The sequence below is a fragment of the Dasypus novemcinctus genome, chromosome 14 (assembly GCF_030445035.2).
Source record: "Dasypus novemcinctus isolate mDasNov1 chromosome 14, mDasNov1.1.hap2, whole genome shotgun sequence".
In the NCBI taxonomy this organism is placed as follows: Eukaryota; Metazoa; Chordata; class Mammalia; order Cingulata; family Dasypodidae; genus Dasypus; species Dasypus novemcinctus.
The window spans coordinates 19,168,724-19,182,639 of record NC_080686.1 but is presented as its reverse complement, the minus strand read 5'-3'; the positions used below and the strand labels follow the sequence as shown (position 1 = coordinate 19,182,639).

The 13,916-nt window shown below is 40.9% G+C and overlaps 2 protein-coding genes across 5 annotated transcripts in view; one reads left to right on the top strand and one right to left on the bottom strand.

Annotated features, from left to right (window-relative positions):
* Positions 1-2,640: 2,640 nt before the first annotated feature.
* On the bottom strand, positions 2,641-7,650 carry CHCHD7 (coiled-coil-helix-coiled-coil-helix domain containing 7). Its single transcript, XM_071207822.1, has 4 exons — positions 7,608-7,650; positions 4,749-4,818; positions 3,548-3,646; positions 2,641-2,821 (listed from the first exon to the last, which is right to left on the bottom strand). Exons 2-4 carry the CDS (start codon positions 4,800-4,802, stop codon positions 2,717-2,719), a joined length of 258 nt encoding a protein of 85 aa, XP_071063923.1. The 5' UTR covers positions 4,803-4,818; positions 7,608-7,650; the 3' UTR covers positions 2,641-2,716.
* A 436-nt stretch (positions 7,651-8,086) lies between these two features.
* The window catches only part of PLAG1 (PLAG1 zinc finger), a 51,301-nt gene continuing 45,471 nt past the window's right edge, over positions 8,087-13,916 (top strand). For 2 of the 4 annotated variants that reach the window (XM_071207820.1, XM_023586202.3), the window contains exon 1: positions 8,087-8,314. The gene's annotated coding sequence lies outside the window, so the exon portion shown is untranslated. The remainder of the gene's footprint in view (positions 8,315-13,916) is intronic. The other 2 variants (XM_071207821.1, XM_023586203.3) reach the window with 2 other exon arrangements.

Sequence of the window (13,916 nt, the reverse complement as noted above, 5' to 3'; positions counted from 1 at the left end):
TCCAAAGGTGTACAAATGGCAAAAAAACTCATGAAAAGATGCTCCACCATATCATTAGTCATCAGGAAAATGCAAATCAAAACCGCAAGACAGCACCTCACACTCACTAGGATGGCTAAATTGGAACTCACACACTGCCAGTGAGGCAGTAATATGGCACAACCACTTTGGAAAAGCTTGGCAGTTCCAGTGCCCAGATGACCCAGACATTGCACTTATAGGTATATAGCCAAACAGAATGTCCACACAAAAACTTACACATGTTCAAGAAGTAACACCATTCATAACCACCCCAAAGTGTAAACAACCCAACTGTCCATTAACCAATGAGTGGGTAAATGTCACACATTCCTACAACTGAATATTTGGCAATGAAAAGGAATGAAGTACTGATACATGATTCAGCATAGACGAACCTTGAATTTAGACTAAATGAAAAAAGCCAGCCACAAATGATCACATCGTATGATTCCATTAAACGAGGATGAGTATACAAAAAACCATTGTAGTTTCCTATTTTAATCCATTATTTTTAGAGTGGAAGAATTTACTAAAGTCCATTTTTTTATTGCAATAGAATCACATTTAATAAACAGGTTCATATGCTTTGTGCAGGTTTGAGTCTTTGGTGGCCCCCAGAAAATTACATTTTTGTTTTTTTAAGGAGGTACTGGGGATTGAAGCCAAAACCTCATTCATGGGTAGTAGGTGCTCAACCACTGAACTACATCTGCTACCCAACGAGAGGTGTTTTTTCCTTGTTTACTGGGATCAAACCTGGGACCTCATACATGGTAAGCAGGGGCTCAACCACTTGAGCCACATCTGCTCCGAAATGAGTTGGCTTTTTCATTTGTTTTTAGGAGGTACCAGGGATTGAACCCACAACCTCATACATGGAAAGGAGACACCCAACCACTTGAGCTACACCTATGCTCCAAAAAATTTTGCCCTTAAGCTCAGCCATTAAGACATAAACCTATTTTATGTGGGGCCTTTTGATTAGATTCCTTCAGCTAAGGGCCTTTGATTAGATCGCAGGACCCAGGGTAGAGGTCTTAATCCTTTACTGGAGTCTTATATAAAGACGTGAGGGGAGAAGAGCTGCCATTTTACCTTGCCATATAAATGAGTACTGGATCACCTGCAGCCACAGAAAGAGAAAGCCCAAAGACTGAAATCAGTGGAGGAGCCTAAGCTGAAGCAGTGAGGCCTGAAGTTGAGGGTAGAGATGAGCCATATGCCTGATCACCCACAGCAGAGCTCAGGGAGAAAGTGAGACTGGAGGAGAAGGCAGAGACCAGCTCTCATTTTGCCTTGCCACATGGCAGGAGTCCAGGATTGTTAGTAGTTGACCCTTGATGAGACAGCATCTCTGATGATGCCCTTCACAGTCTCAGAATTGTAAGCTCTTACCCTAATAAATTCCCATTATAAAAGCCAAACAATTTCTGGTATTTTGCACTGGCAGCCTGTGACAGGCTTAAAAACATTTGCGTTTTTTGTCTCAAATCAATGAGATGGGTAGTTTGTTGTCAAATAAATCCAAAAGCAGCAAGAATTGGTCCAGCAAGCACATGTGGCTTAAGTGGTTGAGCACTTGTTTCCCACATGGGAGGTGCCCAGTTCAGTTCCTGGTGCCTCCTAGAAACAAACAAAACCACAAGCAAACAAATGAAGAAACCAATTCAGGGAAGCTAATGTGGGTCACTGGTTGAGCACTGGCTTTCAACATGCGAGGTCCCAGGTTGGAAAAAAAAATTGGTCCAGATGAATACCATAATTTATCTTCATTGGTGACCTGTCATACATTAAATTTTATTATAATAAAAATGAAAATGAAATGTCTCATTGTTTTAGTATGTATCATAAAATGAAGTCAAGTTCAAGTTTCACGCCAGTATTATAGTCACCTGATAAATCATACAACATTCCTTTCTATACCCTATCTCATCCTACAAATAGAAACCTTACTTCTAAGGGATTCACTTTCCTTTGTTCCCCATTACTGTGGTTCAAGAGCTGATAATGTAGCTTCAGAAGCCTACCCAATGTTTATGGAGTTTAGTCATAGAATCCTTTAACTAAGCCTCTCCTTAAAGAAAATTAAGAAAACCAGTTCTTTTGCATGCCATTTAAGACAATCTTGCTGTCCCCTTGTTTCTCCTCTAACCAATGTATTAACCTTATTTATACAAAATTGAGATTTACTTCTCTGAAGGATCCAGAGTCTAGAAATAAGCCTGGGATTTGAGGGCCACCATACATCTTCCTTTACAGCATTCCCTTCTACCACTCTTTCACCCAGCTTAAACTCTGACTCTCCAAACTTGGTTCAAGCTTTCCTCCCATCATGTTATTGCTCACCTTATTTCCCTTCCTTGGAAAAACGCCTCTCTCCCACTCCCAGTAAGTGTTCACTTGTCCAAATTTTACTTTTCTTTCAAGACCCAGCAGAGAAGCTCAACTCCTCATTTAGCCTTTTCTAACACTACCTTACCTTCAGGAAGTAATGTAAACTCAGTGGCAGAGAGCAGCAGTGAAATACCATGGTCATAGCATCGAGAGCAAATCCAAGTACACAATACTAGTATAAGTTTGTCTCTCCATGCAGAATTTAAGATCTACGTGGGTAAAACCTTAAAATATTACAACAATCATTTATTCAAAATATTCATCTGCTTTTAAATTACATAACCAATTTTAATGCAAGCATTCAATAGGGCATCTTTCCCATTGCTTCCAAGATTTCATTTCTTTCTGCTGCTGTAGGCATAGATGGTGTCACTCCATTCTGTCTTCTCTGTATCATAACAGAATTCTGCATGTAGATATAAAACAAGAACAAACCAGTCAGTCATGTATTAAATGCTAATCATTTGTCAGTAATTTGCTATTACTTCATTAAAACGGGGAGTCTCAAAAAAAAAAAAAACCCACAAAAACCTCCAATTCTAGTACTCCAAATACTTTCAAAACCATTTATAATTAAATAGAACAATTATTCCCATAGGAGTATGTTAACTGTAATTGTGATGGTACCTACAAGAGACCAAGAATATAGCCCACCAGCAAAGGCTACTGAATAATTGGTAAGTAGAGTCAACAGTCAATTTAGCAAAAGGAAAGAATGTAGCTGGACCCAGTGCTCAGAGAAACAGAAATTATGCACCAATGTTTGAGAATGGGACCATTTTAGTACATGCATGGTGGTGGGAGGGCAAAAGGCAGAAATGGAAGGCAAATGTGATGTGTTATGGTGGGGTAAAGTTACACATTTTGCTCATGTCCAGGAAAAATAAAATTGTAACAACTGTTTTAGGGCTCCAGATACTTACATAACCAGGAAGACCTACCTATATTCCATGTACTCTTAAATGTTGGAATAGGATGAGGCAACTGAAAGGCACTCTCAAGGATCCATTAGGATAAATTTAAAAAGTTAAGTTTCCCTATAGCTATCACTATTGTTGGATTCTGAGTACGAGGCCTCCATTTCAAGCCAAAGGGTTTGGGTTTTAACACAACCTAAGCAAGCTGGGCTTACCCAGAATTTCCGGCAATTTTTGTACTTCAAGAAGTAAGTGGAACACTTTTCCCTGTCATAGTTATTTTCATCCAGACATCTGGTAGAAGCATCTGATTCCTTTAATATGCAAGATAGGCATCATTTAAGAGTTGGAATGAAATCTATTAAAAAAAGACCTCTGAAGGTACTTTCCCCCCAGAGCAGATATGAAATAGTTCATTTTAATAGATAGGCATGAACCCAACCTGAATTATCTTTCCAACTCTCCCAGCATTCATTCTTCTCAGGGCAGACATCTTCCTTTTCATATTCTGGGCCACTTTTCTGAATATTTATCATAGGAATTTGAGCCAAAGCACCAACTGAGATCACTGAATCAGTGCCGCAACCATTTAACAGAGAAACTGAGGCAAAATGCAAAAGGCTCAAAATTACTGCTACAATGCTAAAATGAGAACTCAACTGATTTACAGTACAAATCTCCTGCTTTTCCAAGTTCTCACCTGGACCTGGCTGTTTGATCTTAAGCCCAGTTTGGAGATACCAGGTAAATGGCTTATAAAGGGGCTACATCAAGGCAACCTAAATTAACACCATTCATCCTGATTCCTTTTTGGCTATCATTCACTCCATTACACAGGTAAATACACTATTATGTAAGCAATTTTAAGAAATATCATTATTATTGCTTCAAAACCAAAATGGCAACACAGGGCTATGAGTTCAAAGGAGGATAGCTGTCACTTGGAAATTAAACTTAAGCTGTCTGAACTGGAAGTAGACAGTATAACTTTAAAAATGAAAAGTACAATTCTGAGAAGTCATCCAAAGGAAAACTTTAGCTAAAGGGAGGGGGGAGGTTAGTTTGCTTTCAAGATCCAAGAAACAGGGTCCATCTAAACAGACATATTTAATAAAACTGTTGGAAACTGACTTAATACATAGAACAAAGCTATATTTCTAGGCCAAATATTTAATGAATGTATTTGGAATATGCTTATTTTCATAGCTCCCCTTTGATGCTATATTAAAATAATTTAAGAGAGGTTAGTTAATATGAAGACCTAAAAATGTTCTTGTGAAATAAGAATACATTGGCCAGGAAAATTTTGGTACTGAAATAACTTTATTCAACAACTTTAGAAAAAAATATACCCACAAGATTAGAAGAAACCTGTTCTTCCAACTTAACTCTCACAAATATTAAAAGCCGCCCTACCAACAAACAAGGATTTAGGTCAGGATCTCTCAGCCTCCGTGCTACCATAGGCATCCTAGAAGTCTTCTTTCTACAAGTAAATGTTGGGAAAAAGAGTCATACAGTGAGTGACAGAAAAGAAAACTCCATTAGTCCCATAAGTACTTGAGAAATTAATTTTATCTTAATAATTATCTAGTGAAGAACTCCTTGTATTCTCTGTTTTTTTGAGAATAAAGATTTGGATGCATTCTTCATTTGTATTGTCCACAGTGCCTCAGCACAAAAAGCATATTTAAATACATCTACTGAAATTTGATTAGAATGTTCAGTAAGACAGTTCACTATGATTCATGTAATTTACTCTTATTTCTACAATTTAAACTAAATGTACGAACAAAATCTAAGAATACAACATACAGTCTAAGAATACAGTACACACTGTAATGGTGACTCCCCTATTCTAGATTAGTATACAAAATAAGCATGGAATAACTGAGTAAATGCAACGTTAGCAAAAATATTTATCATCTAAAGTACCTGAGTCCCTACCAATACACTAAAAAGTCAAGTTATTGCTTAGCCGACATTGGGAAAAACCATAGTGTTGGGGGGGATGGGGTGGTAGGTAAAGAGGTGAAGAGTGGAACTTAACTTCCAGTGGCATCTTCTACTTAAGTGGTACTTCCCTGGGTTGAAGAAAGTCTGGAATGCTACTACAGTTCAGTAATCTTCCAACTGAAGCCTTAGAGATATAACCCAGGAAAAGTCTCTGATGATCACAGTTCACTAAAAGCCAATTAGCTATGCCAAGTCAGGCACATATTTATATAATACGGACGTCAACTATATCCCAAGACCATTGCTCTCTATAATGGCATTCAACTGAAGTTGGTATGCCTATCATTTTTATGAAATGCCACAGAATGGAACTAAAAGAGAACATTCAAAAACCAATAGTCAACACAATTATTTCAAAATGATTTTTGTTGTTTCACTATATGGGTATACTATTGATTAACCACCCAGTAACATATTAACATGCTTCACGCTAAGCTTAAGAAGCTGACTTAACTTGTACTCCTGAATCCTGTTCTAACTTAACCCTTCTTCCACCTAAAGATGGAAAACATCAATAAATTATGTAGCATGATTTACAAAACTCCACTGAATAAAATATGCATCCATCAATATTAGTAACCAGAGGTCAGAACTTTTGTATGAAATGGTTTTTAATTTCCTGGCCCAAGATGAAACCATCAAAAGCATTATCAGTCATGTTAACAGAAAGTATATTCAGGGAAAACACATAAAACCCCAAGAGTAAAACCTCAATCAAGAGCAAACTAGTCCAGTTTCTTTTATCAGAGGCAAGATCAAGATGTTCAAGCTGAAGAGACCAACCTTTGTAAAGAAGATGGAAAAGTGTTGGGTTATTCTGGGATCCTTTAACTTTTAATACCCATTAAGCAATCATTTTGTTTTATGGTTTTCATTGTGCACTACATGAAAATGCCCAGCTAACATAAATATCTTGGCAAACAGGAGATTGGAGATGCTGTTCAATTACATCTAGAAGCTTCTTCCTTCTCTGAACACAATTCTTTTGCAGGCTTGACTTCTTTCTAAGAAACATGTTGGTACTAAGAAAAGACACTGCGTTCTTTTTTACATCCTGCAATGTGGGAACACACAACTCTATACCTAGCTGTTTCTATTCCTTGGTTATAAAAGTTAGGTTGGGTGTCGTACATGGCAGTGTTCTATTCTACATTTTATTACCATCATGTCAGAAATTCTTTAAAAATAATATTTATTTACACTCGGATACACATACACTAGGATCAGGTTTGCAGCCTTTGTTTATTCAGATTTCACTTCCTTTTCCTTCCCGTTTCCAAAAGCAAGTCAATCTAAGTTTGGATTTCTGAATGTGTCCTCCTTGGCATGAATTCCTCATGTAATAACTGGAAATGAAGAGAAAATGTCCATTTACAGCGAGGAACTGGGCTGAAGGGCAAGATCCAGTGCTCTGCTAAAGAGGCCTTATCTACTTACTACTGAAGGTCCTAAACAAAGCCTTCAAGGCTCTACTTGCAGAAAGTAGCCAGAGAGAAAACCACACAAAGAGTGGAGGGAAGGGCCGCAAAACCGCGGCACATTTAAGGAATGACTCTGTAATCCACTCAAACGGGCAAACTGCTTTAAGTATTTCTCGATTTCCCCATCGCCACTCTCCATGCAGCTTTGAAAGGGACAGGGGAAGGCAACGCTACTGAACACGTCCGAGCCCACACACTTGAGAAGCCGAGCCGAGGTGCGCTGACAAAACGCAGGTGTACCTACCGGGAAGCTGTAATCGACCACGCGAGAACCTAAAGCTCTTAACCTACTCTGGATGCAGGGAGGCAGGGTGCAAGAAGTCAAGAGGTGGCCTACCGGAGGGAGATTGGAGGGCGAACGGAGAAACGGGAGGCGATGCTGCTGGCCGGCGTCCAGCGCGTGGACGGAGGGCACAGGTGAGCACACCTTGCTTCGGCCCTCCCCAGTGCGGTGAGGGGTAGGGGCGAGGAGGGCATTGGGGGGCGAGGGACTGGAGGAGGCAAGTACGCTCAAAGAGCTGCCGGGAGGGCGGTGAAGGAAGAGCCTGGGGCGCCCGGAAGGCAGTGGTCACCTTCCCCGCCGCTGACCCACCTGGGGCCGTGGGGGGGTGGGAGGGAAGGGGAAGGCGCGACCGGTAGGGCCCGCGCAGCACCGAGGCCTGGTGGCAGCTACCTCATGCCTCAGCGGTGGACTCGGGCCCGGCGGGAAGCCAGGTGTGTCCCTCTCTTCCCCCTTTCCTACAGCTGAAGCGCAGCGAGGGGCGGGGGGACCACTCACCTCAGGACGCCTCTCCGCTCGCGCCCGGGCCGTCGGCAGCTCCAAACACGTCAAGGGCTCACGCAGCAGCGCCTTAAGTAGCGCGCACCCCAACGTGCTGCCCCCGCTCCCCGGCGACCGTCCGCCCAATCGACGCGCGCCGCTACCTGATGGACAGCCGCGAGGGGCCCTGGGTGGAGGGGGCGGGCGCGTCTCGCCCCGCCCTTGGCCCACGGAGGGGGGGAGGCCCAGGCGGGCCGAGTGGGCGGGGCGGCACTCGCGGCCCCGCCCCGTCGCCCCCGCTCCGCGGCCCGCCTCTTAACACTTCGGTTTGACGGGCGGTGCGGCCGACCAAGCAGCGCGCGCGGCCTCGGCGGCGGCGGCGCCGATTGGCCAGCGGTGGGGCGGAGCGCGCGCGGAGGGCGGGCCGGGGCGCGCGGGCGGGGGCCGGGGGCGGGCCGGGGGCGGGGGCGGCGGCCGCGCAGGCCGGGGGAGGTGGCGGTGGGCGCGACGTCGGCGGCGGCGGTAGCGGCGGCGGCGGCGGCGGCAGCTGCAAGTTGGGCTGAAGGGGCAGCGCATACACTACAATGGCTGCTGGAAAGAGGCGTAAGGAAACAATTTCCAGGCCCGCCGCGTCCAGCCCGAAATATGAGAAAAAAATTATTAGAAATTCGGCGGGCGGTGTAGAGGCGGCGGCCGGGCCGGAGGGAGGATGTTAGAGCCCCGCGGTGAGTGCGGCGGGGTCCGGGCGGCGGAGGCGGCTAGCGGGAGGCATCTCCGGGCTCTTTAAATTATGGGACGGCTAAGGGGGCAGAGGAGCCGCGGCGGCGGCCGGAGGAGGAAAAGTCGGTGCTGCTCCCAGCCCCTGCCCGGGACCCCGCGGGGAAAAGCTCCACAAAAAATAAAGTCAAATGCCCGGGCGGGAGTGCGGGGACGCCCGACCCCGCTCGGACCGGGCGGGGGGCGACGCGGCCCGGGGCCCGAAGGTGAGGGCGGTGGGAAAAAAAAAAAAAAAGCCCCTTTCTTTGGGGTCTGGAAAGTTTGAAAAGTTTTCCTCCTCCGCCTCCTCCTCCTCCTCGCTGGTGCTGTGAATATTGTGACAGCGGCAGCGGCAGCAGCGAGAGCGGAAGACATTAGAGACCCGAAAAATAAGGGAAAAATTAATATAAATTCAGTTTTGAGAGTAAACTCTCCGCATTTTCCACCAAAACGTCCCGGGGGAAGGTGGCTTCCCGCAGGGCCCGACGGAACCCCGCGGTCGGCAATATTTGGGGGGCACTTGGGGTGACTTGGGGTAACTTTGCCCCTTTTTTCACAGGAGGGTGTTCTTTTTTGGAGAAAGGGGTCTGTTTTTGCCCCTTCCCCAGGTGGGCGAGCGGGGTCGGGGTGCGGGGTCTGGGGGAGGTGGGAGCGGGGCCGTGTGGCCGCGGGGGGGCAGGGGAGGGGGTGCTAAATGAAAGCAGGAGATCTGCACGGAGCAGGGACAGCTTGTTGTCAGTATCATAAACAACCAAAATGGAGGGAGAACTCAGGCATATAACCAAATAAAAATTTTTAAAAAATCGCAAAAAATCCCTAAAAATCCGGGATGCTCCCCCTTTTCTCGCTGAAGGTAAAAGGATGAACCGCCTTTCCCCTGAAGTCCATTTTGACTTTACAGGGACCAAGGAGTTAATATTTATTTATTTTTTAAAACTTTCGAAGGGCAAAAAGCCTTTTATAACTCAACCGACAATGAGAAAACGTGAAAATCCGATGCAAGAGGAGGAGGGGGAGGGAGGGGGGAGGTGGTAGTGCAGAAACTGCTAAACTTATTGGTAATGAGGACTGATCTGAGATAAGATAAATAACTATGTTTGCTATTTTCTAACTCCCTTTTAATGATCATTACGGGTTTCTTTTCTTTTTCTTTTTCCTTTTTTTTTTTTTTTTTCGTGGAAAAAAAGTGATGCCATTTTCTTAATAGAGTTAATATGTGTGATTGGAAGAATAAACCTTTCCGGCTTTAGATTGTATTTTCGTGGCATTTACGCCTCAGGTTTTGTTGGTGCCTCTCTCCTTTCTTTAAACCAGGCTCTACAGAGGAGGGGTTGAGAGGTGATGTTTCACAGAGACTGGGGTGCGAGCTTAGAGCACCTTTTGGGGAGGGGTGGGAAGTTGCTTGGTTTCTCCCTTCCTGACACGTTTGCTTCACCTGTTCATCCTCAGTAAAGAATGTGAGCTGAGGTTTTTCTGGTTTTATATATATCAAAGGATGGTGCCTCTTGCATTCACATTGAATTTAATGGGAAAGTGCTGCTGATGTTGGTTCCACGTGGGATGTGGGACAGCAGGGCATTTTAAAGGGACAGCTTCTCTTTTCTTAAAGTTTTCATCACCTACACAGAATCACCGTCTGAGGACCAAAATCAGAGGTGCTGGGAGGGTGTGGTGGTGGAAGAGCCTTCCCTTTCCATTACTCAAGGGCACCCACCTTTAGAAGGGATGGAGGGGAAAAAGGAATAAACAAGTTCCACAGGAGGTGTATATGTGTGTAGATTAGTTTGTATCCAAGCTATTCTTTTGTGTAATAAGCCCTCCCAGGAATTTTTTATGTTACATTACTTTATTTGGGAAGCTGATTTTGGAAGGAATTGTGGAAAACTCAAAATAGTTTAAGGTGTGTGGTGTAATGGTTATAGCATTATTGAACAGTTATGAATTCTCTGCAGTGAGATCAAAGGGCTGTATATGCCCATAATGTGATTTTACAGCCATTTTGTAAAAGCTGTAAAATACATAATATTCACTTTGGCTTAAGGTATATTGAGGACTTATGATTTCTGGTTGAATATTGCACAACAGTGCAGTGGAGATTCTTTAACATGTAAGCAGTAGGCATTTCTTTTGGGGGGGGAAGCACACATACCAACACCATGGAAAACTTTACATTTATGGCTATTTTTCAGCCCATCCTATACAGGTGCTGTAATTCACCCCTTGAAATTAAAAGATTTTTGAATCCTGAGATCTATCAGTTTGCATCCTTTTAGTTTAACTTATTGTGTTATTTAACAGGAAATGTTTACTGATCATTAACTACCATCGGCTCTAATGTTTTAGATCTCCACAATATTTAAAAATTTTAATATATGTGACATGATAGCTGTACTCTATTTGGGATTAAGAATAATCTTGAATAGAAATTACTTGTGTTGCATTTTGCAGGTATTTGGAGTTTCTGAAAGAGATCCCTGTTTTCCTTTGTTTTCATGATTTTTTGAAGTTGATTAAAATTTGAGCTGAGTTTTTATGCTTTTTATACAGGATATTTTTTCTTGCCATTCTGTACAGATTATTATTTTGTAGTCCATTGTATGTAAACTTGTGTTCACAACTGAGCTCTTCTTCTGTAAATACCTCTATATCGGTGTCACATTGGTGTAGTGTTTGAGCATATCATCCTGTGGTTTCTGATTTTGGAAGCAGTTACAACTTTCTAAGAAATCAAAAATTGATTGGAAAGGGATTAGCCTATCAATGGAGGAGAGGAACCCCAGTCCCCAATCATCTTCTTTCCAGAGGTTTCAAAAATGCTATTAATTCTTATAAAGCCTTTGAAGTTTATCTTTTATTTCCCTTGTGTTTTGGCTCAAGACAGTTATGCTGATTATATAAGTAGTCAGAATTATGCATTTAAAACAAATGAGGCTTTTAGATCTTGAATAGTTGCCACTTCAATAGACCAGATAATAATATCAAGAAATTGAGTTTCTTTAAAGGTGAAGGAAAAGCATTTCTTACTGTTATATTAGATCATTGAATTTGGGGTTTTATTTGGGCACTTCAAGTTTTGATTACTTTTTGATCAACCTAAATAAAAGTGCTAGTGGTGTGATTTTTTTCTCTGCCACAAAGAAAGGTATAAGACTTTCTGAGTGTTTAGGCTTTACACAACTCGCCGTTTGTCTGAGTTAGAAAATGTACTCAGGGTGCACAAGTATAGAATCTGTAATTCCTTATCCAATCTTCTTTAGATAGGGCATGGCACAGGATCAAATTTGAATTGGTTGTAATAAGCTTTCTTTGATGCCTTAGAAATACAACCGGTTGAACATCCTTTTTCTGAAGCTACCGTTAAATTATACCAACTTATAGAAATAATCAGAGGACATTGTATACTGAAAAATCTTTATTTCAGTTACAATTGGGGAAACATCATAGATTGAGTTTCTTTTTTGAAATCTATATACCTAATTTTGTTACTAGAAATTCTATGAAGAATTTAGTGGCTGTGAAAGAAGTTTTATAAGTATGGGCTAATTCTGATATTTTCTATGTTTATTATAGCCCACATATTTTCTTAAACAGATACCTTACAGCCAAATAGTTATTTTTCTCTAATCAACATAGCTAAGGTTTTTAAGGATCCTTTGTGTTTTACTATCACAGAAAGGTGGAGTTTTTTTTTTCTCTTCATTTCTAACATCCTGGTTCTTACTGTATACATACTGGTTTGGTAGTCTGGAATTTTTCCTTTTTAAGTATTAAATTATTGTTTTCTTAAATGTAATGCTCTTATCTTTGAGATTTGAAAAGCCATGTAACTAAACATATCTATAGCTACCTTTGAAGTTCTGTTTCAGTAATCATGTGCTTTTTGACCTGCATAATCAAAATGATGGTAGCTTTTAGGGTGGTTTAATAGTTTTCATTTTAGAAATTTGTTCTTTGGAAAATTAAAATATATAAAAAATAACCTGTCTTCCCCACCCCCCTGCCCTCAAAAAAAGAAAAAAAAAAGTTTTACTGAATTGCTTTTCTTACACTGCCTGGAACACTTGCTCTTTTTGATGTGTTTCCAAATCTATAAGAAATAAACAGTTTTTCTCTTTATATTGGTAACATCATAGATTCTTTAGTTATTTGACTAAGGGAAGAGTTTCAGAAGAAGAAAAGAACAACTGAATTTAATTTGTGCAACAGAGTCCAAGATAGTGAATATGTTAAAGGTAAAGGGGCTATAAATGGTCCCTTGAGCCATTTTTTAAATGTTTTAAGAGCCTGATAAACACCTTTTCTGAAACATTGAATACTTTGAAAATATATCAGTTGATGCAAAAAAATAAAAGTAGACCTTTAATTTCTCTAACTTTAACAGGAATTCATGTAGGCAGCGTATTTAACCAATTAGTAAGTGTTTAGGTAGCCTTGGAAAAGTATTTACAAATAAATTAAATGTGAGAGCAGAGTGGATATATTGGATTGGTGAGCTGTAAAGCTGTGATTTAAGCATTCATGATTGGGAATTCTTTTCTATTTTACACTAAAATATTCCCTTTGGAAGTAACTAATTTTTACTTTTTGTATTTATTTCATTGACTGCATTTTTTGAAATTCAGAAACCTAACATCCACTGTGTTAACACTTTTCACTTATAACAGGGCAACTTTTATATCTGATTTGCAAGTATAATTTTTAAATTTTAATTTGAGAAATTAAATGGAAATTTTTAAATTGTATTTTATAAAAATATTGGTGTATAGATAGTAACACTTGCAGTTATGAGTAATACACATGAATGAGAGTCCCATAGAAATGACTACAAAAGCACGATTTGATTTTTACTTTTAAATCGATTGGCCTGCAGCCCAGGGGTTTGCATTCCAAATGTGTACACCTGTCCCTGCCTCTTCTTTACAGGGTGATATTGACAAGGCTGTGGTGGTGTGGAGCTGCCAAGGGCACTTTGGTATTTTTGTTTTTTTATTTTGTATATGTATTGGTATTCGTTAATATCTCATTTTTTAAAAATGAAGTGGTGTAATCCTGCATTAAAATTGTTAGTATTTAAAGTCCCTGCATGTCTTATAAACAGAGTTACTGCAGGATGATGGTATTAAAACTAACCACAGTGTGTGCTAGGAATTTGAGATGACTGCCTAAGAAGTGTGTGTATGTATGGCAAATGAGTGAACCTATGCAGTTATGTTCTAGGCTAACATGACAAGCAGTTTGCTTGAAATGTTTCCCTGCATTTTTTTAAAAGACTTTTCCTAATCTAAAAACATAGAAAATCTAGAAATGCGAAGGTGTTAGAAAGCAAGTGTTCTTTTTTGATATCTTTTTAAAATAAAAGTATTAAACAATAGAAGCATATAACAAGAAGATAAGTGTGTACTAAAGTGGCCAAAATTGATGAGAAAGAACTAGGTAGATAAGAATTTCAGAATAAAATAACAATTATGGTAAATTTGAAATTCGATTTACATGAATAAATAAAAACTAAGTACAAGGCAAAAATTATAAATTTACGAAAAAAAATGAGAGTGATCATTGGGGAATCTGTAA